The sequence below is a fragment of the Westerdykella ornata genome, assembly GCF_010094085.1.
Source record: "Westerdykella ornata strain CBS 379.55 unplaced genomic scaffold EI97scaffold_3, whole genome shotgun sequence".
Classification (NCBI taxonomy): Eukaryota; Fungi; Ascomycota; class Dothideomycetes; order Pleosporales; family Sporormiaceae; genus Westerdykella; species Westerdykella ornata.
Window position 1 is genome coordinate 762,517 of NW_022986853.1, and position 25,295 is coordinate 787,811.

Here is a 25,295-nt window from a genome sequence, read left to right on the forward strand (position 1 = left end):
TCGGGCAGCTGTTGGCCGCCGGGGAGGCATCGTCATACCAAATTCAAAAGATTGTTCCTTTCCACGCCAGGCCATCCGAAGGCCTTTCTCTCGCCGCTGGCTGTCTCCCGGCCTCTCCACAATGCCGAAAAGCCGTAGACCACCGACATCTGGCTATGCCAGAATCGCGCAAGCGGAAGAGGAAGAGGAGGAAGATGGCCTGCACGAGCAGTCGGATGAGGACTACCATCACGGCACCGTCCTAGACTTGCAGTACACCCGAATACAACCCAACCGTAGCTCTCGGATGCGTATGCCTGGAAGTTCCAGTGATGCGTCTCCCAAGCTCCGAAGAATGAGCTTCGGGCGCAGACACCGTAGCAACTCGGGAGTTGACATTAAGGCGATCAACGCGAGATTCGAGCGATGGGCCGAGGAGATAGCCCAGAAATTCAAAATCAAGAAGTCGAAAGGGAGGCCGGAGGAAGAGCCGCTTGAGATACATCATTCCGTCTTCCAGGCACCGGACTGGATCCGACCCGCCACCGCCGAAACTCTCACATTCGACTACGATGCCTCCGACCGTATGACTTCGTTACAATTCGAGGAGATTGTGGAAAGTGTCAGGCTAGCTATTGAAATGGGCACACATCCAAAGCTCATTTCGCAAGGCAGCTCTGGAAGTTATTTTGCGCGGAACACTCAGGGGAAGGTTGTGGGCGTCTTTAAACCCAAAGATGAGGAACCATACGCGTCAAGAAACCCGAAATGGACGAAGTGGATACATCGGAACTTATTTCCGTTCTTCTTTGGGCGCGCATGCCTTATCCCTAACCTCAGCTACGTCTCCGAAGCTGCCGCGTTTGTCCTCGATACACAGCTCCGCACCAACCTCGTCCCTTATACCGACATTGTCGCCCTCTCCTCCAAATCGTTCTACTACGACTTTTGGGACCGTAGGGCTTACTATAGGAAGAAGAAGCCGCTGCCAGAGAAGGTTGGCAGCTTTCAGGTTTTCTTGAAGGGCTACAAGGATGCCAACATCTTCTTGAAGGAGCATCCCTGGCCAGATCAACATAACTCGGGCCTTCGGACGGAAGCGGCGTCCCGGAAGAAGAGGAGGAGATGGGCGGAGGATTGCAGACCCGGGGGACCACAGACGGACAACGAGGATGAGCGGCCAAACGCAGAGGAAACGCACCAGAGGAGAGAGTTTTGGACAGAAAGCCTTCAGCAGTCATTCCGGGAGCAGCTTGAGAAGCTAGTTATTCTGGATTACATTATGCGCAATACCGACAGAGGCCTTGACAACTGGATGATCAAGATCGATCCAAAGACGGAGCAGGTCAGCATTGTGGCAGAACCACCACACACGAACGTATCCGCAGGAGGTGAAAATGAGCCAAGCCTCTACACCAAACAGTCCATGTATGAGCAAGACCCGTACAAGCGGCAAGAGCCAATGCGAGCAACAAGCCGATCAGCGACACCGTTGCCTGATACGTCGGGGCCCAGTGTTTCTATAGGGGCCATCGACAATAGCCTGTCATGGCCTTGGAAGCACCCTGATGCTGTAAGCCTAATAATGTCCCCTTCTTGAATTAACATCTAACATCCATAGTGGCGAAGTTATCCATTCGGCTGGCTGTTTCTGCCTGTCTCTCTCATCGGCCAGCCGTTCTCCGATGCCACTCGCCGCCACTTCCTGCCGCTGCTCACATCGAAGCAATGGTGGAGCGACACGCAATTGGCGCTTCGGAAATGCTTCTCGCAAGATGCAGATTTCAAAGAGCGCATGTTTGCAAAGCAAATGGCTGTGATGAAAGGGCAGGCATGGAATGTGGTGGAGACTCTCAAGACGACCGACCATGGACCACTGGAGCTGACACGTAGGGCTAGAGTTTGCGTATGGGATGATCTAGTGGATATCCCCATCGCGGTGCCCTTACGTGCCCCATCAGCAGAGATGCGGCGTAAGCAAGAGCAGGATGAACATCGCCACCGGTCGGCGCCCGAACACGAAGAGATGGACATTACCGCACTTTCAAAGCCGCCACAACAACCGCAGTCCGATCTCCTTCTCAATTCCCCACCCCTGGAGCTTGCGAATGAGAATCGCTTCAACCTCTCTCGCCAAGGTAGCTCCATGAATGTACATGACCGAGAGCAACCTATAGCGCAAGCAACGCCCTGGAAGTCTCTTGGTGTCAATGGCGGATCAGCCGATCTATGGCAGAACCGTCCGTCACACAAGTCCCGCGTGAGCTTCGACGCATCCCGACACAATGGAAAAGAAAATGACAGTCAGAGAAGAAGATTCTCGCTAAACTCTAGGAGAGGCAACAGCTCCTCATTTCTTGGTGACGACGACGAAGGGGACCTAGGGTATGCTGCGAATGTAGACCTGGATGGTAACACCAAGAAGGTGATTGTGGAGAGGCTGGAAATGGTGAAGGCCAGGAATCCTGTGTTCACGTGGTGTTAAGTGTTTGATATTGTATATATAGGGCATGAGGGTTATGGTAAGACGAGAGCTCGCATATGGATGGGTTCCCAATGGCTGTTGCATCTGTGTGGCGTCAATCTAGTTCTGGGGTTGATATCTGTTATGGTACTACGTACCCAAGGGACCTGGATTGTATTACTAAATTCGAAGCCTTCCATCTATGCAGGCAATTCAATGTCTCATTCTTATCGGTCGGTCGTTTCCCATGACACCCCGAATTGCACCTGGGCACTCTCTGAGGGTCATCTGACCCAGTTGTGGCTCAACTGCGCGCACGGGCCAGTTATGCGCCACCCAACCGTGACTTTACGAAGGTATCAACACATGCAACACTTCCTCACCTCAAACAACCGTTTTGTATGCAACTGGCCTCGGAATGAGTTGTTCATACCGAGCCTTGTATCTGAGAACCCTTTTCTCACTTTCCGCTCTGCCCGCTGCTCAGTGCGAACACGATACCCGCTGACTACTGAACTCCTTCACCAGAGCGAGCGCCGCTGGAGGCAGCAAGTCGAAACAGCTCGCTTATTCGACCAAATCCTCTCTTACTCGTGAAAGGCACGTCTCTAACGACGTCAAATGAAGCGTCATACCGTCCCGTCACCGCCAGAGGTGTGAGAGATTGCTTTGACCGCCTCTTCTTTCGTTAGCTGTCACGGGATGTGGGCGGAATATAAGTAAGAGATGGATCCTGCGTTTCTGCTTAACCCCAAAGGCGAGCGTCGACGAGGTAACAAGCTCTCTTCCTTCTCTTTATTCCCATCCTTTCTCTCAACCTCCCGTTTTTCTACTTCCTTATCCTCAACCCCATCTTTGTTCGCCATGGACGGGCCAGAAAACCGTCTTGCCCGGACGCCTACGCCTCCCTCCTCACATGCACAACCTCAATCCTTAACTTCATCTTTCAACAGCCCTGATTTTCAGACTCCGGAGGCGGAATCTGCAACATATCTTCAACCTTGTCAAGACGGCTCATTGGCTGTCGATGATGATGAGCTAACGTTGGAAGGGCAAGCCGCTGTGAACGCAACTCCGGTACAGCCTGGTTATGATCCCCGCGCTCTCCTTAATCCCAGGACCGCTTCCAAGCGACCTGCCGCTTCGGACGCTGGTAGCGAACGTGGGCCGGACGACATCCCTCCCAACGGTCAGGTTTCTCTTGTTGAGCGCCTGCACAATGTGCAACAAAGGACTGCGTCCCCGGCTAAGCGTCCCAAAACCGAAGACGAGCATACCCGTCAAGCGACGCCGAATGTCTCCGGCGGCAGTACTTTGGCTATGAACGCGCATAGTCAGGCGTCACCTTCCGCACTACCGACAAATCCATCCGCATGTGTTGATCTTACCATGAGTAAGTAAAAGATAGAGACGCAACATATACATTCTGACAATTATGTAGGTGAAGACGAATCAGATGTTCAGGTAGTCAAGGATAACGGCAAAGAGATCATTTGTATAGGGAAGGTCAAGCAGGCATACGTCCAATGCCATACCGTTCCCAATCCCGATCCACAGAAGTACAAGGGCAATTCTGGATCGCAGGGCCGTATCAAAGTCACTCTCCGCCGCGGAGGAATTGATAAGAAGACACTCCTTATCATGGTCGTCGACCCGACAGGCAAAGAGTTTGGCCGTATAGACTACCGAACGGCGAAGGCGCTCGCGCCATTGCTGGACGGCGCACGTCAAACTGGACTTAAGTGGATTTCCTCGACCGACCCACGGAGGAAACTTCAAGGTGAGTTGAACGTTGTTTACTAAAGTCACTTCCTGCTGACTCGCTCGGTTATCAGGGGAAGGGCCGCCAGGGTCACCGACGCAGGCGCTTATATCCATTACACTTCAGTTGTACTGTCCTCGCATGATTTCAAGCAGTATTGGGCGATTCATGAAGGCGCAAGCGGTATATCTTGGTGACCCCATCCTGGAAATCGACAAGTACGATTACTATAATCCGCAAAACGCGAATTCATACAGTGTCAAAGACATCTTGCAACCGAACAACGTCCATGCAACGTACGCGAGGCAGGCTCAGAGCTATGTGGCAAATTACACAGTTCGGAGTGTGGAAGAGATCCGCAATGACGTGTTGGGCGTGTTCGACAAGATCACCAAGCAGGAAGACATTCCACGGCGATCGCAACCGGCTCTCATCACAACTAAATTGCTGAAACACCAGGAGCAAGCACTCCACTTCATGCTCGACAAGGAGGCGGACTGGACCGATGACCAGGACTCTTGGAGGGACTCACTCTACAAGGTCGAAACTCGGGACAACGGCCGCAAATACTACGTTCATGTGTTAACGGGGGAAAAGTTCAATCATCAGCCACCCCGCGCGCGTGGCGGTATCCTTGCTGATGAGATGGGTCTTGGAAAGACACTAAGTATCTTGTCACTAATCGCGCACGAGGAGTCCATGGAGGCAGCGAAGGCGTTTGCTCGGAAAGGCCCCCCTCTCGCGCCGAATGGCGCACGCCTGCAAACCATCAACAGCAGAGCCACACTTCTCCTCTGTCCTCTGAGCACCATGGTCAACTGGAAGACGCAAATGAACGAACATTTTGCCCAAGGCCAGGGACTCAAGTGGTGCTACTATCATGGCCCTGATAGGAAAGACTTCACCCCAGATGCCTTGGCGGACCACGATCTTGTCGTCACAACCTACAACATCGTCGGCATGGATGCTCTTGACAGGAAGAAGCCGCTGAGTTACATCAACTGGTTCCGTATCGTCCTGGACGAGGCCCACCAGATCCGGTCGGGCACAAGCAAACAAGCCAAGGGTGTCTACGCGCTTGCTGCACAAAGGCGTTGGGCCGTGACCGGTACTCCGATCCAAAATCGCCTTGAAGATCTCGGTTCGTTGTTCAGATTCCTCGGTGTCAAACCATTTGATGAGCCTTCCATCTTCAAGTCAAACTTCATTGCCCCCTTCAAGATGGCCGATGAAGAAGTTCTCCCAAAGCTTCAACTTCTGGTCAGTTCTCTGACCCTGCGTCGCACCAAGGAAGGAAATATCATTCTTCCGCCTAAGCATGATCAGATTGTGCGTCTGAAGTTTACTGAGGACGAAGAACGGCTGCACAGAACTTTCGAACTGGACTCTTTGCGCCAGATAACTGCAATGACGTCCGGGGACAAGCTTGGCTCAACTGCGTACGCCCGCATCTTGAAGGCCATCAACTATCTTCGGCAAATCTGTGCTCATGGTCGAGATCTTCTCAATGACGAAGCGCTCAAGATCACCGAAGGGATGACCTCTGAGCACCCAGTGGAACTTGGCGACGATGACGAAGAGATCCCCGCACTCCAGAGAAAGCAGGCGTATGATATGCTGGACATCTTTGTTCAAACCGACGCAGACAAATGCCAGTTTGAGAGCTGTCGGAAGAGCATATGCAACCCAGCGGAGACGTCTGACAGTGAGGAATCTGACGATGATGACGGCCAGGATTCTGATCTGTTGGGTGTCATGACTCCCTGTTATCACGTTGTATGCCCTCAGCATGTGAATTTGCTCAAGCAGCAGTGGAGCGAACTCCAAGGCGAGGACGGCTATGTGGCCTGTCAGTTCTGCGATACCCGAATTCGACCCGTAATGTTCAGTTTGAGCGAGTCCGAATATGATGAGTTCCACGAGGAGCAGGAACGCTTGAGGAAGGACCCCAGGATGGCAAAGCGGTTGGGCGCATATACGGGGCCTCATACTAAAACAAAAGCCTTGCTTGCAGAGTTGGAGAAGGACAAACAGATGAGCGCGGCGGATCCTGACAGCCCTCCAATCAAGAGGTATGTGCCCCATCATTGTACCTTAGGGAGAACTACACTAACCTTGTGTCAGCGTCGTCTTCTCCTGCTGGACCTCACATCTGGACCTCATTCAAATTGCGCTCGACGATAATCAACACAAGTACACCCGACTGGACGGCCGCATGAACCGCGCAGCCCGCGACCGAGCACTTCAAGACTTTGCACAAGACCCCAACATTACGGTCATTCTCGTCTCCATTGGCGCAGGTGGAATGGGTCTTAACCTCACCACTGCCAGCAGGGTCTATATGATGGAGCCGCAATTCAATCCCGCAGCCGAGGCCCAGGCTGTTGATCGCGTTCACCGTCTCGGCCAGAAACGTGAGGTCTTCATCAAGCGATTCATCATGGAGCATAGTTTCGAGGAGAAGATGCTCGAGCTTCAGCGCAAGAAGGTGGCCCTTGCTAATATGACCATGGCGAGGGGGGCAGCCAGTAAGGAGACGCAGAAGCAGAAGCTGGAGGATCTTAGGAGCTTGTTCCGCTAGACGATTTTACACGAACTCCCTGGCACCTCCAATGCTCTCATGAATATTTACTTCGACGATTGCAGGCTAGCGAATTCTGGCGCAGATCGTTGGCCAACATCCTCTCCTTGGTGTCCGACTCCGATTTGATTGCGAGCGCCTCTCATGCCCCAGCATCTTTGATATTTTCCATTCTGCATGTCTTTCCGCTTCGGAGAGACTTCACCACTGTTTCGGGAGGCTTCTCCTGACTCATTTTCATTCTTCATCACGTTATATTATCTCAACCCCGGTGTGACTTTCCAGCATTTGTCATTTGATTCCCTTTCTTCTTTGATGCAGATACTGGGCATGCCAAACATGACGTTTTGGCGAAACGGATTGATGAACGTGCATATCAGGTGGTTTTATGAATCAGGCATGACTTCATGAGTGGGTTCCTTTGCTGGAGATTGAATGACTTCTGATATCGGGGCGTATCCATAGAGCTGCTCAACGTAGTTAGCATCCAATATCATTTCCATCACTTCTCCGCATTCCCTCGGTCTGTGATCGTCTTTTGGTGTTCTACTTTGCACTATGTGTGGGATTGTGATTGCATGGGGATCTAACAGCTGTCACTTGCGGTGCCATTCACACCAAGAACGTTCTGGTATCTGATAGTGACGGCTGAGCTGTGACCTACTCCGATTCGGAATAAGTAGAAGGCCGTCCTCAAGGTTAGAAATCGGATTGGGTATCAGATGCTTGTGTTGCGATGGATTGCGATGGATTGCACTCTTGGGCACGTCGGTTAGGGAAAGAGGCGCGCCTGTGAATTGTGCAGTAAGGCGGCCGAGATCCTGGTGATACGATCAGACAGCATTGAAGGTTTGTGCCTAATAAAGGAAACAGTTTCAGAATACGGCTCAAGACAAACAATATCAGGTATAGTGTGTAATTATATAACAGTCCTTCTAATGAACTCCTACCAGGGTTGATAATCGGCATGGTGATTATATACTTCTGTAAGAAGTAACCTACAGGAGCTGGAGTCAGTCACTGGTTACGAGCGTTTACGCTTTCACGATGGACAACGTAATCTCCTTGTTTATGCCGACGCGGAGATGCCTACCCTAGGTAAGCTCTCCCATGTTTCGATTGTGGGGGCGTGCTTTGTGCATTTCGCTTTCACGTACGCAGAGGGCGGCGGGTCCTCCCATGGCTCTCTTTCACAACTTGACTTACACAGTGCGCTTTGTCGGAGATGCACCTCAAGGAGAACCGTGACCTATATAACTGGCACACAACACCACCTAACTGAACCAGAACCTCGTCACAATACAACCGGAACCTACAGAAACAGCACTCACGCAAGCCAACCCAAGCGGAGATCCACACCATCAATACCGACCCAACTTACAACATGAACGGTCTTTGGCAACCAACTCCGAATCCAAGCGGTGGCCCTGGAGCAACTGCACCTACCTCGGATCTCGTCCTCAACCAGGAGGAAATCCTCGGCCGCTGGAACCAGATCTCAGATCACGCACAGATGAAAAACATCCTAAACGTCCTCAGCAAGCGCGTCACCGTCACCGCTCTCCTAGCCTCCTCCCCTCCCGATTATCGTCGCCGCGTCCCCGTCACCAAAATTCTGTGCATCGGTCCCGGTAGCTTAGCACGCGCAACGAAGCAGCGCGGCGGCGTTGCCGAAGGACCACTCTGCCGCCTCAAGACGCTGGCGGAGGTCTACAAAGATGCGGGTCAGAGAGCTCTGGGTCCCCTTCCTCATCCTCCCTCTGTGTCCCTGCCGCGACCGGTCACTGTCGTCCAGACGGATTACAAAGCATATGTCAACACTCTCTCCGCTATCCGCTTTGCCAAGGCCATCGAGGAAGCGTATATATCCGTGGGAGACTACCGTTCGAAAATCGAAGTCGTCCTGTGCGATTCCGCGTACACCGAAGCGGACTCACAGTTCTTCGATTCTTTGCAGAAGACTACTGGTGTGAACGTGCGCATCAGTCAAGAGGTTCCTATCGACGAGGAATTTGATGAGAACACCCTTCTGATTTCCTTCGCCGATGTTGCAGAGAAGTCATCCGTCGATGCGTCGGTTATTCTCGCTCCTGGTGCTAAGGAGAGTCGGAAGTGGCCTGGGATTGAATCAACTGGGGACTTGTGGGAAGAGGGAAATGGGATGGGGAGGGAGATGGGGTATTTGAATACTCGGTTTTTGGGGTGCATGAGTGATGTGCAGGGTCTTCATATTTTTTTGCGGTGGGATAGCGTCTCTAACAATTAGGAGGGAGATTTAGTGGCGCCTTTCGAGACCGCAAGCCATAATCCATCTCTCTGTAATACAACTTTTCTCTCATCACTGTAGCTCATATTTCACCAATCTCTCTTTTTATTCCTGCTATCCTCCGCGAATGACATATCCAGTACTTTAACTTCGAAGCGAAAGGGAATTATCATATCGTGAAATAATACATGATTTTAGTACGCGTTTACGCTACGGCTACTTCTCTACTGGTGGCATTGCAGGGGAGCCTGCGAAGCGGAGCTTCAGCAGTGGCACAAGCCGGAAGCCGCCTGGAACTTGCAGATTTCATACGGTGTGGCCTGTGTGATCTAATCTGATTTCAACTTTGGGCCTTTCTAGTAACAATTCCGTTCCTAAGCCGTGCTTTGTAGCAACGTGTCTCCCCCGGGCCGTGTTCATGATATGCACATGTGGGCCTTTGTGTTGGATCTTCCTCGTTTTTGTCTCTCTTGTCCATGAAAGCCATAGTGACTTCGTAAAGGAAGTCCTTTGGAATCTCGTCTTGCTCCGCTCCATCGCTTGTCCAATGTCCAGGTCCGTGATGAACATAAATATCCACGAGTAGGCGTCTTGCCTTCGACGACGTCGGAGTATTCTTGTACATGCATCTCAAAACGGGGCCAACCGGGAACCACCGATGTCCGTCCGATGCCGTCGATTTGCATTTATCTATCATCGCGTCTATAACGACGTCCTTGAAATCACCATCTTGTAATTTATCACCCAATATGTAGGCCTTTGCCAATTGAAGGTACTCGGAGTTCATTAACGGGCCGGGCTCGTCGATTCTGACTGGAAGCGTGCCACGATATAGCCAGTGTAGGTAGACCAGGAATGTATCTGGGTCGTCATCCTCGAGACATACTAATAGTTGCTTCGACTCTTTCCAATCTCCTTCCATGGCCTTTCTGAAAAAGTCGGAAGAGGCGCATATCAAGTTCTCGTGGACGCTGAAGGGAATAGGAGGCTCTAGTCCCACCACAACCTCGATCGATCTTCCGCTCAGACTGCTAATGTCAGCTGGCTGTAGTAGCAGCGTAGAAGAAGCGCGTACTTATTAATCCTGTCATCTTTGGGAATGCGTATGCTTCCAGAGGCCGTAGTCACGATCGCTGATCCTATGGAAACATCCCCACACAAGGGCTTGGATTCTTGGTTATCATAATCAGATAAGGAACAAGTGGGGAGGCGTTGAAGGGACGTGAACTTTATAGCTAGAGCGGCAACGACAGCTGCACACTCGGCTGAGTAGCTAACCCTTTTACTTACCCTAGGGTATTTAGTCACGATCATATGATAATGAGCAGTGACCGCCAGTCCCGCGAACGCATACGTGCGGAATCATCTCGCGTTCCTATCATCCGCTTAGGAAAATGCCTTGACGCAGTCTATTGGCTAGGTATTCCCAGCATGTGATTGATGACACACACATTACCGCCTTAACAATCCACTCATTCTTTATTGCGTCTTTATTGCGTCCAAAAGTGTCCTGATCGCGTTAAGATGATGATAGAAAGTTGGTTGTGATACATCACAACCACTAGTAGAGAGGATAGCCAACCCGGCGGGGGCTTATGCGGAAGCACGTTGGTAGAGGACGCAGGGCTCGGTGCACTCTACTCCGGAATCCTTATGTGCAGAAAATCAATGCACTGCATTGCGAATGCCTCAGAATGAAGCTTGGTCGATCGAACCTTCATCCCCTACTACCGATACTCTACCATCTAGCGGGGTATCACAACAACAGTGCGGCTGATTGCTGCGAATAGAATTTCTAGCTGTAACCCCACACTGCTATGATTTTCTAATTTGGATCCGACTATATATATGATAGTAGCTGATCTAAAAGGAAGTATTGCCTATAGCTCTCAATAGCTGCATTGCTATATACAAGGTAGTGTTGCTACGCTACGAGTGCACGTGAATGGACGTTACTACGACTTTTCAACTCCGACGGAACACCCCACTGTACCTGTGCTCCAAGTTAGATTACCTATCTCGCGGTTTAATTGGCTACAATTTGATTACGCAACTCCAGCACTGCGTTTTAACGCTTATGACACTTGGGCAAAGCCGCTGCTAAGCCAATCACGACGTCTGCCATGCCCCTGTGACTCCTGGTTGTTCAGTGTGATATGCAAGGCGCAGTAACTGACTCGCTGTTGGTAACAAAAGAGTGTCTGAACAACAAGGCTGCTCTAGAGTTGACAGAAAAAGTTCGCCTGACAATTGTCATCCCACTTCTTTCCTTACATCTACTTAGCATTTCACAGAGTTATGAGTGATGGTGTATATACTGAACCAAGCTGCAGATACCTGTCAAAACTGGCCACCAACTTTTCATAACTCAGGTTCCTGCCTCGCCCATATTGTCACGCGAAGCTAGGTTGCACAGGCCAATATACGGACATATTACCCTCGTGGCATACATACAGTGATCCCGGAAGCATAGTGTCCTGATAAGATCAGTATGCGCAGCAGGCTGTGAGAATACGTCATGCCACTTACCCCCAAGGAAAATCCGTTTTGTCTTCACGTCGTGCAGCGCCACTGATGCCGCCTCGATAGCTGTCTTGTTCTTGTCCTCCATGACCTTTTCAGTAACAAATTTGAAGACTCTATCTTCAAGGTTCTTTATCTTGAAAACAGTGTTGGTGCTTGAAAGACCGGTTAGATCGTACTTGCTTCGTCCAACAGCCCAGATAGCTCCCCTGGAGTCCACACTCAAGCCCGCAACCGGCATTCCTAATCTGATAGTGTGAACTTGCTTGAGTGTCCTATCATCTTGCAACTGGAACACCCGAATGCGGTCATCAACCAATGAGGGTATATAGATGTGGTCATCCTGGCCCCTGACAATGGACCCAAGAATAGGCAAAGTTTTCGGGGTGACGGTATACTTATCGAACCAATCATCGTAGTGAACAAGGCTCGCACCTCCAAGCAACGGATCCAGTTTTCTCCTCAGACCAGTCTGCGCCGAGCGTTGGTTGCTGACAACGAAGTTATTGCCGCCCATCAGCGCAATCTTATTTGCGGAATGTAACGTCGGACTCCAGCTGGTAGCGACATGTGTCATCTGCTTGTCGTGCTTACGGTGTTCATACACATCGATGGTGATGTTCGCACCGACCCTGCTCTTGTCGACGTTCCCCTTGGCATCATACAGTGGCCGTTGATTCAGCAACCAGAATCGCGTTGTGGTTGAATCGACTACTTGGGCATCCATGGCAATTACATCGAGATGCCCGTCGCCTGGCTGCGGGCCATACCCACTGGGGCGGATTCTGTGCATCCGGAACAGTCCGTCCTTGCGGGGCTCATCAATGTAGATCGCCATGAGGCTGGAGCCTCCCGCACGGCGCCCGGATGTGTTGAATTTCGAAGCGCTTTGTCATTCACAGTCAGTCTCTTCGCTGAAAGTCTCATTGTAGTTGAAGAGTCGGAAGGGAGCGGGTTGGCTGACTTCGGGTTCCATTCTCTCCTTGCTTTGACACTGCTGCATATCGCATACAGTATGCGGTTTGACTCGTCCAGCCACATGTCACCGCATGCTTCCAGCTGGCCGCTCTGAAGTGGACGGCATTGGTATGGAAACTTCTCGATGGGTTCGACCGCGCGGCCGAGTCCAAGAGTGACGAAGAGGACGTCTTTCAACCACCACTGGTAGAATACAGCAACAACCAATAACAGTGCTGCTGAGACTCGAAACGACGCCATATTCGGTAGCGATAATTAAGTGCTGCTCGAAGAGGGATCTCGCTCGCTTTTGCGATGGTCGGGTTGGGCTTCGTCTTCCGCAGGACTCAACGTGGGGCAGTTATCATACGAAGCAGTCGGCGCGGCTCGTCACCGAGATGGCTTCCATGCGGTATGACATGCCAGAAATGCCACGTGGAAAGGCTTGCTTTCCGCCAATATGAGGGTGTTGGAGAAAAGGCATACAGATAAACAGGTGCAGCCCGATGTATACGCAGGTTGTACTGAATACTACGCGAGGACTAAAGTGAATGTATCTTGTCTACAGGTAGAGTACATCTATCTGTACTTGCCTTTGCGCCGAGAGGTACTGCTGCTCGGGCAGCATGTCGATCCATTTTCTTCCTTTTCTCCATTGCAGTGACCAAGCAGTCAAGTCCAGGTCACAGGCAACGTCCGTACTCGCCCACACCGTCTCACTGCTAAGGTTCCGGATGAACGCAATATTCGCAGCTTGATACTCTCCGCAGCCCCACAGATGTCATTCCTTTGAGAATGTGGGGAAGAAATCCTTACATGGTCAGGCACGGACGTAGCAGCTTGTCGCAGTGCCGGATTGGCTGCGCGATCGTCGTTAATATATCAAGTACTCTAATTGCCACTTCAATACCACAACATCCGAGATGGTAGTGGGACAGAACCGACTTGGTATTCAGAGCGCAGTAGTGGGCTGGTATTAAAGACTGGAAAAGGTCCGCACTGGCTTTTGGTCGCCGCGTCCTCTCAAGTGCTCCAGTGCCGTCGTGTTGCTGAAGTTTAAAGTTTAAACTTTGAACCCTTCGACCCTTAGCACAAAATGCGTCTTCCAGCTCTCCTCGCCTTGGTGGCGGGCTCTGAGGCCCTGCCCCAGTTTGGCGGCAGTGGATTCACCATGCTGCGGTTTGGTTGCTCTCAGCTCGTCATCGATCGTATCGACCCTCTTGTCAATCCAGGCCAGGCGCCGTCGCCCCATATGCACCAGGTTGTCGGAGGAGATGCTTTCAACACAACTATGGCCGTGACCGACATCTCAAAGCAAGCAAAGTGCACTACCTGCGGCTACTCGGAGGATCTTTCCAACTACTGGACGGCCAACTTGTACTTCAAGGCTCGCAACGGCACATACAAGCGGGTTCCTCAGATACCGAACAGGGAGTTGTTCAATGACAAGTACACCACTGGCACGAAAGGAGGTTTTGTTGTGTACTATGTTTCCCCTGGCAAGGGCCAAGTTACCGCCTTCAAGCCTGTAAGTCTCCGTTCAAGGATGCAGAGATGTCGACTTACTTGAGGCTGACAACTATATCAGGGTTTCCGTATGCTTACAGGCGACGCTAATCAGCGGGAGAAGATTGGCAATGGCAGGAAGTCGCAGTCCTGTTTCCGCTGCTACACGTCAAAGAACTTCGGAGGGGATAATGCGGCTCCCTGTGCTGATTCCAAGTAAGTTGAGACACCGTCAGAACAGGGTTACGCAGATGACCAGGGCTAACACGAATATGTAGGCTCGATACCGAGCATCTTCCCACCGGCCCTTGCCCAGGCGGTATCCGCTCTAACATTCTCTACCCGACGTAAGTGTTCCACATTCTTAGATCCGTTACACTTCTAACGATCCCCCAGCTGCTGGGACGGCAAGAACCTCGACAGCCCCGACCACAAGTCACACGTCGCGTATCCCGTCGGCGGTCCCGCCCCCTTCACCGGCACCAGCATCCAGGGCACCTGCCCGTCCACGCATCCCGTCAAGATCCCTCAAATCATGCTGGAGGTAAGCCATCCAAGAGTACCACTCTTGCGTCCCATGTGCTTACATAATCCAGATTGTTTGGGACACCACCCAATTCAACAACAAAGCAGAGTGGCCCGAAGACGGTTCCCAGCCCTTCGTTCTTTCCACCGGCGACCCAACCGGCTACGGCCAGCACGGCGACTACGTTTTCGGCTGGCAGGGTGACTCTCTTCAGCGTGCCATGGACGAAGCTAAGGGCTGCATGGGCGCTTCCTGCGGTGGCCTCAAGACCCAGGCTGTCTCGGCTGGTAATAACTGCAAGGTTAAAAACCGCGTTTTGGAGGATGCCGATGGCTGTAAGTCTATCTTCTCCTTGTGAATGGAATGGGTTGTTTTGCTAACCGCCTTCGTAGGGCTTACTTCGCTTCCTGGCATGCCGATGCAGCTCTAAGTGCCTTTGATCCCTTGTCGGATTGTCAGATTCTTTGTTGTGTAACGCTCAAGACGATTAATTCTGTAGTACTTACGGTAATATAAGCCATTAGACATCCACTATGGCCCTATTTGCACAAGTGCGGGATCGAATATCCCAAGGCCACTATGGCTTCTCTCCATAGCGTTGTACCTATAATCCCTGCCCCCGTGATCATCCCTCAAGCTTCTCCGACATTTTCCATACACCCTCCCCCTCCTCATCCTCACTCTCGCCTTCTCCATCCAATTCTCGCTCAGTTCAACACAGCAACCAACCTCCCTCCACTAATCTCCCTCCTCCTCAATCGATCCAATCCCGCATTAATACCCTCGAGCCCATTGACAATCCCAACGACGTCCGGCGGCAACAACAACCCCTTGAGCAACAGTCGCTCACACCATGCGCTCAGTGCCTCGCCGATCTCCGGAATCTCATGGAAGAGCTTGATCGGCACATTGTGCAGTGCTGATCCGGCCGGAATATTTGTTGTCGGAAGATCAGTTAAGCCGACAAGATGCGAGCGAGTTGCTTTGATGGAGAGAGCATCAGACGGAGTGCTAGGCGGCGTTGGAAGATCCGATTTAGGAGATGATGAGTATTTCGAGGAATCAGCAGGTAGAGCATCCGGCTTATCGGGAGATTGGAGCGCGCGAAGAAGGTATGCAGCGCTTTCCTTTCCTTGAGTATCGAAGCCCAAGCGCGCTGAATTGCCGGTCGCTGCTTGAATGACTGAGACTGCTCTTTCTGGATCATGGCTATCCACTATCAAGTCTGGTCGGATAGAGGGATGGTTGGACAATCTTAGGCCATGCTTGCCACTGTCGACGACAGATATGATCTTAAGCCCTGCTAGACGTGCAATTTGTTTCATCGTATGCGCGCATGTCGAGCTACCGCCCCAAATCACAAGAAAGTCTCCCCTTTGCGCTCGTTCGTCCTCTTGAATGCCTTCCAAACACTCAGCTCTTATATCCGCCGGCAGCCGATCCGGTTCAATCGATCTGACGAGGGACAGCAGATCAGGTCCGTCCTCAATACCTTCAAAGCTAACTCCCATACAGATTCCCAAGGCAAGGGCAGATGAGACGAAGGCAACGCCTAGTATGCTTCCTGACTCCACTGAGATGTGCTTCGGCAACCGGATCGTGTTGAATGAAGCAGCTACACTGTACTGCTGGAACGCAGCCTTTCGCAAGTCCCGATAGTCGGTTGATGGGACGATGACAACGTCACCTTTTTGGATGCGGAAGGAAGACGATGAGGGGGCTTGGATAACGGTGCCAGATAGCTCCCGACCGGAGATATATGGAAGAACAGGGATGCCGAAGTTGAAGTCGCTGATGAGAGGTCAGTATGGTTGTTGATTTGTTGTGTTGTAGATACATACGGAGCTTTCCAGTCTATGGGATTCAGTCCTACAGCGCTGACTTTGACGAGGAGTTCATGCTCATGTTGCAACTCGGGCACCCTGTAGTTCGGGTTCAGCTCGTATGGTTGCCGTATCGCACGCAATAGCAGGACCGATTGCTGCTGCGGAATGCTGATATTTTCATGCCTCTTATGAAACTGTGCAGCATTGTTGGCGTTCGTTTCCAAAGTCTTCTGCATTGTGCCCAAGGAGCTCTTTCTCCGCTTTCCAAATGACCAAGGAACCATAACGACGGCAAAGGTAGACACAATGACTCAAGGTTGAAAGAGACGATGATGCATTGAGGGAAGGACACAACGAGTGAATGAATGGTATGAAATCAACTGAAGCGAACCATGCTCGGTATATCCAGGGGATATTTCCGACGCACGTCGATCGGAGAGTGCGTCAATCGGCCGCCTACGGGATGCTTTGTACATTTTTGGCCTCCTTGACAGCATCTAACAAGCCCACGCACTCGAAAGTGGCAAAGGGCGGATTGCGCTATAGTGAAGAAGAGCCTTGAAGTATTGCTAAGGCCAATCCGGACGCTCAACCACTGTCGAATAAACCCGCGAAGCCCTGGGGCTGGCAGCAATCAGTACTTGTGAGGTTGAGATAGGCGATTGCGTTCAAAGGCTCTCCAAGCACATCATCCACACTAGTCAACTGTTAACAACACCAAGTACAATGCTCGATGCGATACCGGACAAGTAGGAAATGCTTTCAGACCACGAACTAGGAAGGAAATATCAGAACATCAAGACTCCGTTCAATGGAACCATAACTCCTGCAAAGAGATCGAGCTTTCAATGCTTGATGGAAAGAGATGGGTTCGGTCACGTGATACGACCTGTTCTCCACGTGCATCGATCACTTGGTATTCCCTCCTCTTTCAATCATCCCAACCCCAAAGGCGCGGACGAGGTTGACGAGTGGCTCATATAGACAGGGAGTGTGTACCAATCGCTTTCTCTATGGCGCCACCCGGACGACCATTCGCATGAGTTCGATGGAAGCCGATCCGATAGATTTTCATCGCAGACGTTTTCGGTACGCATATTGAAACATCCTTCACCAACATGAGTCCCGGGTAGAAAAGAACCTAATGTGTGCTGACAGGGAGGTGGGCAACTACGTCCCTCCGGGAGATCTTTTCTTCACACAGTACGGAGTACACACGTCGCCATTCGGATCGGAATTCGGCTTTGTGTAGGAACCAGAAGGCCTAAACAATGCTTGAGGGGGTCCGGCCCTTTCTAGGGGATTGTCTGCTAATGAGAACAAATGAAAATCGACAACCACGAGAGGGCTGTTCAGCTTGCAGCTCCGAAGCTTTCAGGGAACTTCAACATCGCACGGAGCTAGGGGAGGTCGATGAATCTTACGACCAAGCCTTTTCCTAAATGGGTTAGCGTTCCCCTTTCCCCTTTTTGACTCTGTCGCTTTCGGCCCTCCAGCTGCATATTGCTGTCATACTATGTAAACCTAGCAGTATTGTGCTCAATCGGAGGATGCTCTTCTCTTACAATATTGTTCAGTGGCATTATGTCCCGCATCGTGGAAACGTGGCCAACGGGATCGATGCCGAGTGCGACTTACTTGAGCATCATGGGTGAGTCTTTGACGAACCCCTCCAGCAAGCTTGGATATACCTAGGAGCAAAGACAGTGAAAGGTACTTCAAATGCGAAAATTTTCTTAATGAAGGCATTGCTGAAGAGTTATAATCGGCGATTGAATGACTCATCAAGCACTACACGTTGGGATGTCCCGCGGAGACAGGACTTGAGTAACTGGAGAATGGCACAATTATATTACTGCAGTCTATTCGCAAGTCTAGTGGTAGAGATGGGCGTGATTGGTCGCTTAACTAGTAGGTTATTGCGTTATTGCTAGTTTTACAGCTTACCTTAAGATTATTATCTACTTGTAACTAGTACGTACCTTAAAGTGAAAACACTACATAGGCCCCTTGGCTCCAGCTGAAAGCAAAAGGCCCTCTCAGCCTTGCTCGAGTAGATGGCCCACACGACGTCTCAGTCGCAATCGATTGGCTGTATTACCAGTAGAGGGCATCAGGCGTGTTCTGAAGTTTGAACGGATGCGCCAATCCAGCTAGCGTGTGGCTTCAAAAAGACCTCTGAAGATGGGCCGAGTCGCACGGTGCGGCTGAAGCTGGTCATAAAGGGAGAGAGGGGCAGAATCACGCTACAGTCGGGTTGGAAACGGACAAAAGTAGTGATGCGGCTGCCGTACGAAGTATATAGTAATGAGGAAGGTCGCAAACAGTTGTGTACTCTATCAATCACACCTCAACCTTGGCCTCGATGACACGGTACCCGGCTTCCACGAACTACGACTCTCAGCCGTACCCCTTCTCCCGGGGCCCCACGACGCGCCTCATCTGCCTTGTCGGCCTGGCAGCCTGCTGGATCGTGTGCGGGTCCGGGTTGGTGCTCGGCATCTTCACGTACCGGCGTGGTGTGGTAACGATTGGAGTGTCTAACAGCGGGCGGGAGGTCATGCTGCTGGCGCTGGTGTCGGCCATCTCGTTGATCAACGAGGTGCTTGGGTACATTCACGGCACGACACTGCGTTGGGCGCTTGCCCGCGAAGGCCGCCTCGAGTTCAACACCAACCTGCGCCTTCTGCCCGCCGCCAAGCTTTCGACGTTGCCCCCCAACTGGTGGCCGGTCAACCTCCTCATGCTGCTCGCCCTCGTCGTCTCTTACTCATCCGCCCCGCTTAACGTGTTTGATCACTCATCCGGCCAGATCACTCATCCGGCCACCCCACCAAAACGCTCGTGTTTTCTTGTACAATAGCTCTACGCCACTATGATAAAATATATAGTAAATAGATCTATTAGATGCGCGCTATCTAGCAGTACATTGAGTTCTTCTATGACCTTGTTCATGGCATTTGCTGTAGGTTGGTGGTGCTCGAGGCCTACTTGGCTGCCCTACCTGCTCTACCTGCTAGAGCACCCTTTCTGCCTCTGCAGCAAGCAATTGACCTTCCTCTGCCCGTAGAGCTCCTCCACGGGCTATATACTGTCGGTGCTGCTGCTCCTTATGCTGCCGGCATTGACTAGCCTATCGAAGCTTCCTATTCTCCTCTGCAAGGATCATTACTAAATTCATTGCAAGTTGACAACCTTTGATAAGCTGGCGGATAGCCTGAGTAGTAGGACTCTGAGAAGGCCGATGAAGGTGGTCCTGGATAAGTCAAGCCTGCTGTTCTAGCTGAGCAATAGTATGTGGTATCTCTGCCCTCTATGCGACCTCAGCGTTGGCCGCTATCCCTGGTGGAGACGGCATCCTAATCACTGTTAGTGACGACAAGACGTGTTCTGGATAGGCTGGGACTAGCCCTGTCACCTGGAAGCCAGCTTGGATATTCTGCTCTGAGAAGACTATCGTTCTGATATCTGGATATATCTGTAGGAAGTCCTGCTTGTTAATATGGAAGATGCCTTGTCATGCAAGCTCAGAGACCTGATGGCCATATGCGTACTTGAGAGGTGAGAAGCAGCTAATGTCAAGTGACTGTAGGAGATACGATGTATGTGATGGTATACAGAGTATAATAATTTTATTCTCTTTGCAGAACTGGTCAAACTCAGGTGTTGCATGGCTGCTGTGGCCATCGAGGATAAGCAGGCAGTAGATGCCTACTACGTGAGGCTCTGTATATCAATAGAAGTGCTTTACCCACTCAAGGCCAAGCTCATCAGTCATCCAGCCATTGTCGCTAACAGCAATAACCCACTCAGATGGAAGGCCTTCATACCAGCTAGCCTGGTGGAGCTTTCCAAGCAGAATGATGAAGGGTGGTGTCAGATGATAAGCCAGTTTATGGACATCCCATCTGGGACTGGAGAGGAGGACTGGGAGAAGTTTATATATCGGTACTGTCTGAGGATATGTAGCTAGTGATTCTGCAGTGGCTAGTGCCCTGTGCAGTCTTGGTGCCCAGAGAAGGAATATCAAAACCGGTGTCAGGTCCCAGCCTCACATACACATAGCATACCTCTGAATACAATCAGTCAACCCATCTTCAATCAATCTTTCTGTCACCATGACATCTTCAGATACCATCAAATCTGACAATTAAGAGTCTCACTGCCTTTATCAACATGTCTACCAACACTATCAACAACCAAACTCAAGCCACTCTGGCTACCAGCAAGGACTGGACCTTCTGGTTCACCCAACTACAATCCAAGGCAGATGCAGCTGAAATCTGGGACATGATTGATCCTGATGGATTTAAGGAGTTTATGGAAAGGCCTACTGCTCCACTTAACTCTCAAGTCTCAGACTATGAGCCTACACTCCCAACAATCCCTACTATTGAGACTGCTTCTTCTAACACTATGAGCACCAGAAGCTGCACCCAACAATCTATCCAAGCTACCTCTACGAACGATCAAGCAATCAACTGTGTTCCACCCAGATTCCTGTCAGATCTATCAACTTCAGGCCTCAAGGCATATAAGGATGACTTGGAAAACTGGAAGATGGAGATGGAAGCATACAAGGAAGAATAGGGGGAATAGAAGAGAGAACAAGCAAGTCATAAAGATTTGGTCAAATACATCCAGGTGAAGAAGGGGAAGACCCTGAAACCATGGCGATGAAGAGGAAGACCCTGAAGCCAAAGTCCTTTAGGAGACCGAAGAGGTACTAAGGGCATAGAGTTGGTGAAGAAAGGCAAAGCCTTGAAGCCATATCTGGATATCACAGTTCAGAAAAGAACTCCAGAATCCGAGGATATCTAGGAGACAAATGATGAAAGAGTTCAAGATGTACATGGAAGCTGAATACCAAGTGAAGAACAAAAGCCACAGGGAGGTGTTCTTTACTAGTGACACCTCACCTGCCCCTTCTGAGCATAGTGTGCCCATCCAGGGCAGCAGACAGGATGCTGTTTATGCTGCTGATACTCCACATCAAGGTGAAGAAAGGGAAGACCCTGAAACCATGATGAAGAAGGGGAAGACCCTGAAGCCAAAGTCCTTTGGGAGACCGAAGAGGTACCAAGCGCACAGAGTTGATGAAGAAAGACAAAGTCTTGAAGCTATACCCAAGCAGCTCAAATATGGAAGACATGGAGTACCAGTGGCAGCTGGGGGCAGATGCCCTGCTTGTGATCTACCCCATTCACTCAAGGATTGCTTTTATGTATTTCCAGAGAAAGCTCCTGAAGGCTTCAATCCCAGACCCTGGACAGCTAAGATGGTGCAACTGGCACTTTCATCTGATGCTGATCTACAAAGGATGGTAAGAGGACTAAGGAATGCCAGGTCTTCCAAGACACCCAGGCTCAAAGAGGAACAAACACCCAAACCTGAGGCATGGAAGGAATGACTTGAAGGCCGGAAGATATCAGCAATCAATGCTGCATTTGTGATGGTATCATTCAGAGCAGAGTTCTCTGATTACCCATTGAGACACTGTTTCATCTTGGACTCAGGTTCTACTTGTCATATCACAAATGACAGAGGACAACTCCACTGTATCCGTGATCCAATGCCAGGTGACTGCATCTGGGCTGGCAACTCAAAGGTATGGATCCAAGGCTATGGTTCACTGATCCTTCACCTCACAGGACCCAATGAGCCTACCAAACTTCACCTCACCAATGTGGCCCTGTGCCCAGACATCATGTGCAATCTGGTCTCTGTTACGGATCTAGATTCCGGAGCCGGGATAAGAAATGATCGAAGTGATCGAAGTGATCGAAGTGATCAGAGTGATCATAGTGATCACAGGAATATATGGATAGGGCGATGTGCTCCTATAGCTCATCGTGTTCAATTTCTTTTTCCAAGTCAAGTACTTCTTAGTACACTTGGTTTTCAAATACATGTCACCCATGTATCACCCTCGTCACCTCTGATGTCATCCTCGTCACCTCTGGTGTCACCCTCGTCACCCCTGGTGTCACCCTCATCACCCCTAGTGTCACCCTCGTTACCCCTGGTATCACTCCCATGCAAGGAACCCTATCGTTCATCCCCGAGAACCAACAAAGATTCCTAGAGGACATACCATTATCCGTGGAACCTTTATAGTCTCATTCAGGCAACTCAGGCTGCAAGGAATATGGTAGGATAACAAGAGTGATCCCACTCTCCTCAGACTCATGGACAATACCCCAATCACCTATCTCAAGGACAGATACAATCAATGGGTCATCCAGCCCTATGATCCATCCCAATCTACCTTCCACACTCAAAGGATTAAGTCCAGGATCAAGAGATCACCACAGAAGGCAGATGCTGTGGTATAGCATAAGAGATTGGGACACCCAGGACCATCAGCAGTAGAATACCTTGTCCACCAAGCTGAGAGGGTGAAGATCAAAGGAATCACCACTGTTCAGTGCAATGCATATGGAAGTCTCAGGCAAGGGAGTGAAGGATACTGGTCACCAAATCCTGGACTACATGTGGGTATATGTCTATAAGTTCGACAAGCACCATAGACTGGACAAATGCAAGACCCACCTGGTTGTAAGAGGAGATCAACAGAGGAACATCACATCTCAAGACATATATGCTGCAACTCTGGCAGAGAGATCCTTTAGGATGATGATGGCCATTACAGCACACTTTGACCTGGAACTCAAGCAATATGATATTACCAATGCCTTTATGCATGCATCTATAGACAGAGAAGTCTATATACAAATGCACCCAGGATACAGGAAGCCAGGAATACTCCTCAGACTTAACAAAGCCTTATATGGACTCAGGATTTCTCCCCTGCTGTGGCAGAGAGAATTGATAAAGATACTGGTGGAAATGGGATTCCACACAGTGAAACATGAACCATGTTATCTCATCAAGGATAGAACTATTCTATTCTTCTATGTGGATGATATCATTGTTGCATTCCACAAGTCCAGGAAGAGGGAGGCTCAGGAAGCCATCAGGAAACTCATAGAGAAGTACACCATCACAGGAGGTAGTGATCTTCAGTGGTTCCTTGGTATGGAAGTCCTGAGAGACCATGAAGAGCGCACTTTTCTTCTCTCCCAAGCCCAGTATGCTGAGAAGATCAGCCATCTGGTAGATAGAACAGACCTCAGACATGATACCCCAATGGCAAATGTTGAACTCAAGCCAAAGGAAGGCCTAGCAACACTATCTGAGATCAACAAATATCAGAGAAAGATTGGATCCTTGCTGTTTGCTGCAGTCACCACCAGACCAGACATTGCCTTTGCAACTTCCAGACTGGCCCACTTTCTGATGAACCCAGGACAGGAACACCAAAATGGAACAGATCATGTTCTTCTGTACCTCCTTGACACCAAGAACCTTGGTCTCAAAATGGGAGGAGGTGATTCCTTGGAGGTTGCAAGTGATGCATCATTTGCAGACAACATGCTGGACAGAAAGAGTTCCCAAGGATACACAATCAAACTGTTCAATAGCCTTATTGCATGGAAGGCAAACAAGCAAGATACAGTCACCACATCCACTACTGAAGCTGAACTGCTTACACTCTCATAAGTGGCAAAGGAAGCTATGTTCATCACAAGACTCCTCAAGGAACTGGAGGTTCCACTCCCAGGGCAGACAATAACCATCTACTGTGACAATCAACAAACTACCAGGCTCCTCAATGCAGAGATCTCAAGGTTGCAGACCAAGCTCAGGTATGTGGATATTCACAATCACTGGCTGAGGCAAGAGATATCATCTGGGATAATCAGGATTGAGTATCTGCAATCAGAAAGGATGCTGGCTGATGGATTCACAAAGGTGTTACCTGGGAACAAATAGAACAGGTTCTTGGAACAATTGGGACTGGAAAGAGTGAAGAACTCAAGTGCCCTGAAGGAGATAGACTTGGATGAAGTGTAAGACAAGTTGGAAGACATGCTACTCTGAAGAGAAGATGCTGTTGGGTCCAGCTTGCAATGGGTTCCAAGCTGAGGAGGTGTGTCAGATGATAAGCCAGTTTATAGACATCCCATCTGGGACTGGAGAGGAGGACTGGGAGAAGTTTATGTACCGGTACTGTCTGAGGATATGTGGCTAGTGATTCTGCAGTGGCTAGTGCCCTGCGCAGCCTTGGTGCCCAGAGAAGGAACATCAAAACTGGTGTCAGGCCCCAGCCTCACACATACACAGCACACCTCTGAATACAATCAGTCAACCCATCTTCAATCAATCTTTCTGTCACCATGACATCTTCAGATACCATCAAATCTGACAGGTGGGATAGACCAGCCAGACGCATTGATACACTCAATTGTCATTACCTACTCTCGATCATCTGGCTGTATAGTCACTGCCCGGCTGACTGCCTCAGAGCTTGTAATGACTTTTGACGTCGTAGCGATCTCTATCATAAAGCCAGTCTCGTCAAAGTTGTAGATATCCATGTCTAAGATGCTGTATGACTGACACATCTTCTCTACAAGCTCGAACCATGCGTGGATCATGACTGGGTCCTCAGATCTCGCACACTGTGAGTGGAACTTGCGATTCCACCTTGTCTGGAGCTCTGCCTGGCGATTAATGAAGCGGGATACCCACTTCTGGCTGACTAGTGGGGGAGGAGGTTCCTGGCTGTGTGCAGCGAGTAGATTGTCTACCATTCGTCGTACGTCGATAATCTGGGGCTGAAATCCTCATCGTTCAAGGTCTAGGATCCAATCTACTAGAGACTGTTCCTCTGTAGGGTGTAGCTTTCGTTTCTGTGCATTGACAAGAGCTTGCGGGAGGGAGCCGTTGATGCGATCTTGGAGAGTAGACCGAGGGATACTATACAACCTAGCTAGCCTGCGCTGGCTTAATTTTTGGCTTATTTGAAAGGCCTGTTTCGCAAGAGCAAGCCTACCCTCTT

At 50.4% G+C, this 25,295-nt stretch overlaps 8 protein-coding genes across 8 annotated transcripts; 5 read left to right on the plus strand and 3 right to left on the minus strand.

Annotated features, from left to right (window-relative positions):
- The first annotated feature begins 64 nt into the window (after positions 1-64).
- Positions 65-2,653, plus strand: EI97DRAFT_412458 (uncharacterized protein). Its single transcript, XM_033796762.1, has 2 exons — positions 65-1,552; positions 1,601-2,653. The coding sequence occupies exons 1-2, from the start codon at positions 122-124 to the stop codon at positions 2,462-2,464; spliced, it is 2,295 nt and encodes a 764-aa protein (XP_033656969.1). The 5' UTR covers positions 65-121; the 3' UTR covers positions 2,465-2,653.
- Positions 2,654-3,060: 407 nt separating this feature from the next.
- On the plus strand, positions 3,061-6,875 carry EI97DRAFT_176130 (SNF2 family helicase/ATPase-like protein). Its single transcript, XM_033793466.1, has 5 exons — positions 3,061-3,215; positions 3,495-3,836; positions 3,885-4,223; positions 4,279-6,277; positions 6,330-6,875. The coding sequence occupies exons 1-5, from the start codon at positions 3,170-3,172 to the stop codon at positions 6,784-6,786; spliced, it is 3,183 nt and encodes a 1,060-aa protein (XP_033656970.1). The 5' UTR covers positions 3,061-3,169; the 3' UTR covers positions 6,787-6,875.
- Positions 6,876-8,071: 1,196 nt separating this feature from the next.
- EI97DRAFT_481815 (uncharacterized protein) lies at positions 8,072-9,052 on the plus strand (the record flags this gene model as incomplete). Its single annotated transcript, XM_033802051.1, has 1 exon — positions 8,072-9,052. A coding segment is annotated over one exon (981 nt), but the record flags the coding sequence as incomplete, so codon positions are not given.
- A 66-nt stretch (positions 9,053-9,118) lies between these two features.
- On the minus strand, positions 9,119-10,395 carry EI97DRAFT_412463 (uncharacterized protein). Its single transcript, XM_033796763.1, has 2 exons — positions 10,128-10,395; positions 9,119-10,080 (listed from the first exon to the last, which is right to left on the minus strand). The coding sequence occupies exons 1-2, from the start codon at positions 10,364-10,366 to the stop codon at positions 9,393-9,395; spliced, it is 927 nt and encodes a 308-aa protein (XP_033656972.1). The 5' UTR covers positions 10,367-10,395; the 3' UTR covers positions 9,119-9,392.
- A 594-nt stretch (positions 10,396-10,989) lies between these two features.
- Positions 10,990-12,462, minus strand: EI97DRAFT_412468 (uncharacterized protein). The gene is made up of 2 exons (XM_033796764.1): positions 11,582-12,462; positions 10,990-11,529 (listed from the first exon to the last, which is right to left on the minus strand). The coding sequence occupies exons 1-2, from the start codon at positions 12,411-12,413 to the stop codon at positions 11,486-11,488; spliced, it is 876 nt and encodes a 291-aa protein (XP_033656973.1). The 5' UTR covers positions 12,414-12,462; the 3' UTR covers positions 10,990-11,485.
- Positions 12,463-13,628: 1,166 nt separating this feature from the next.
- Positions 13,629-14,994, plus strand: EI97DRAFT_370899 (uncharacterized protein; the record flags this gene model as incomplete). The annotated part of the gene is made up of 6 exons (XM_033795257.1): positions 13,629-14,060; positions 14,121-14,254; positions 14,317-14,385; positions 14,435-14,582; positions 14,635-14,899; positions 14,957-14,994. 6 exons carry the CDS (start codon positions 13,629-13,631, stop codon positions 14,992-14,994), a joined length of 1,086 nt encoding a protein of 361 aa, XP_033656974.1.
- Positions 14,995-15,271: 277 nt separating this feature from the next.
- On the minus strand, positions 15,272-16,626 carry EI97DRAFT_370691 (GroES-like protein; the record flags this gene model as incomplete). Its single annotated transcript, XM_033795243.1, has 2 exons — positions 15,272-16,355; positions 16,406-16,626. 2 exons carry the CDS (start codon positions 16,624-16,626, stop codon positions 15,272-15,274), a joined length of 1,305 nt encoding a protein of 434 aa, XP_033656975.1.
- Positions 16,627-18,755: 2,129 nt separating this feature from the next.
- On the plus strand, positions 18,756-19,253 carry EI97DRAFT_455681 (uncharacterized protein; the record flags this gene model as incomplete). The annotated part of the gene is made up of 1 exon (XM_033800667.1): positions 18,756-19,253. The coding sequence occupies one exon, from the start codon at positions 18,756-18,758 to the stop codon at positions 19,251-19,253; it is 498 nt and encodes a 165-aa protein (XP_033656976.1).
- Positions 19,254-25,295: the final 6,042 nt, after the last annotated feature.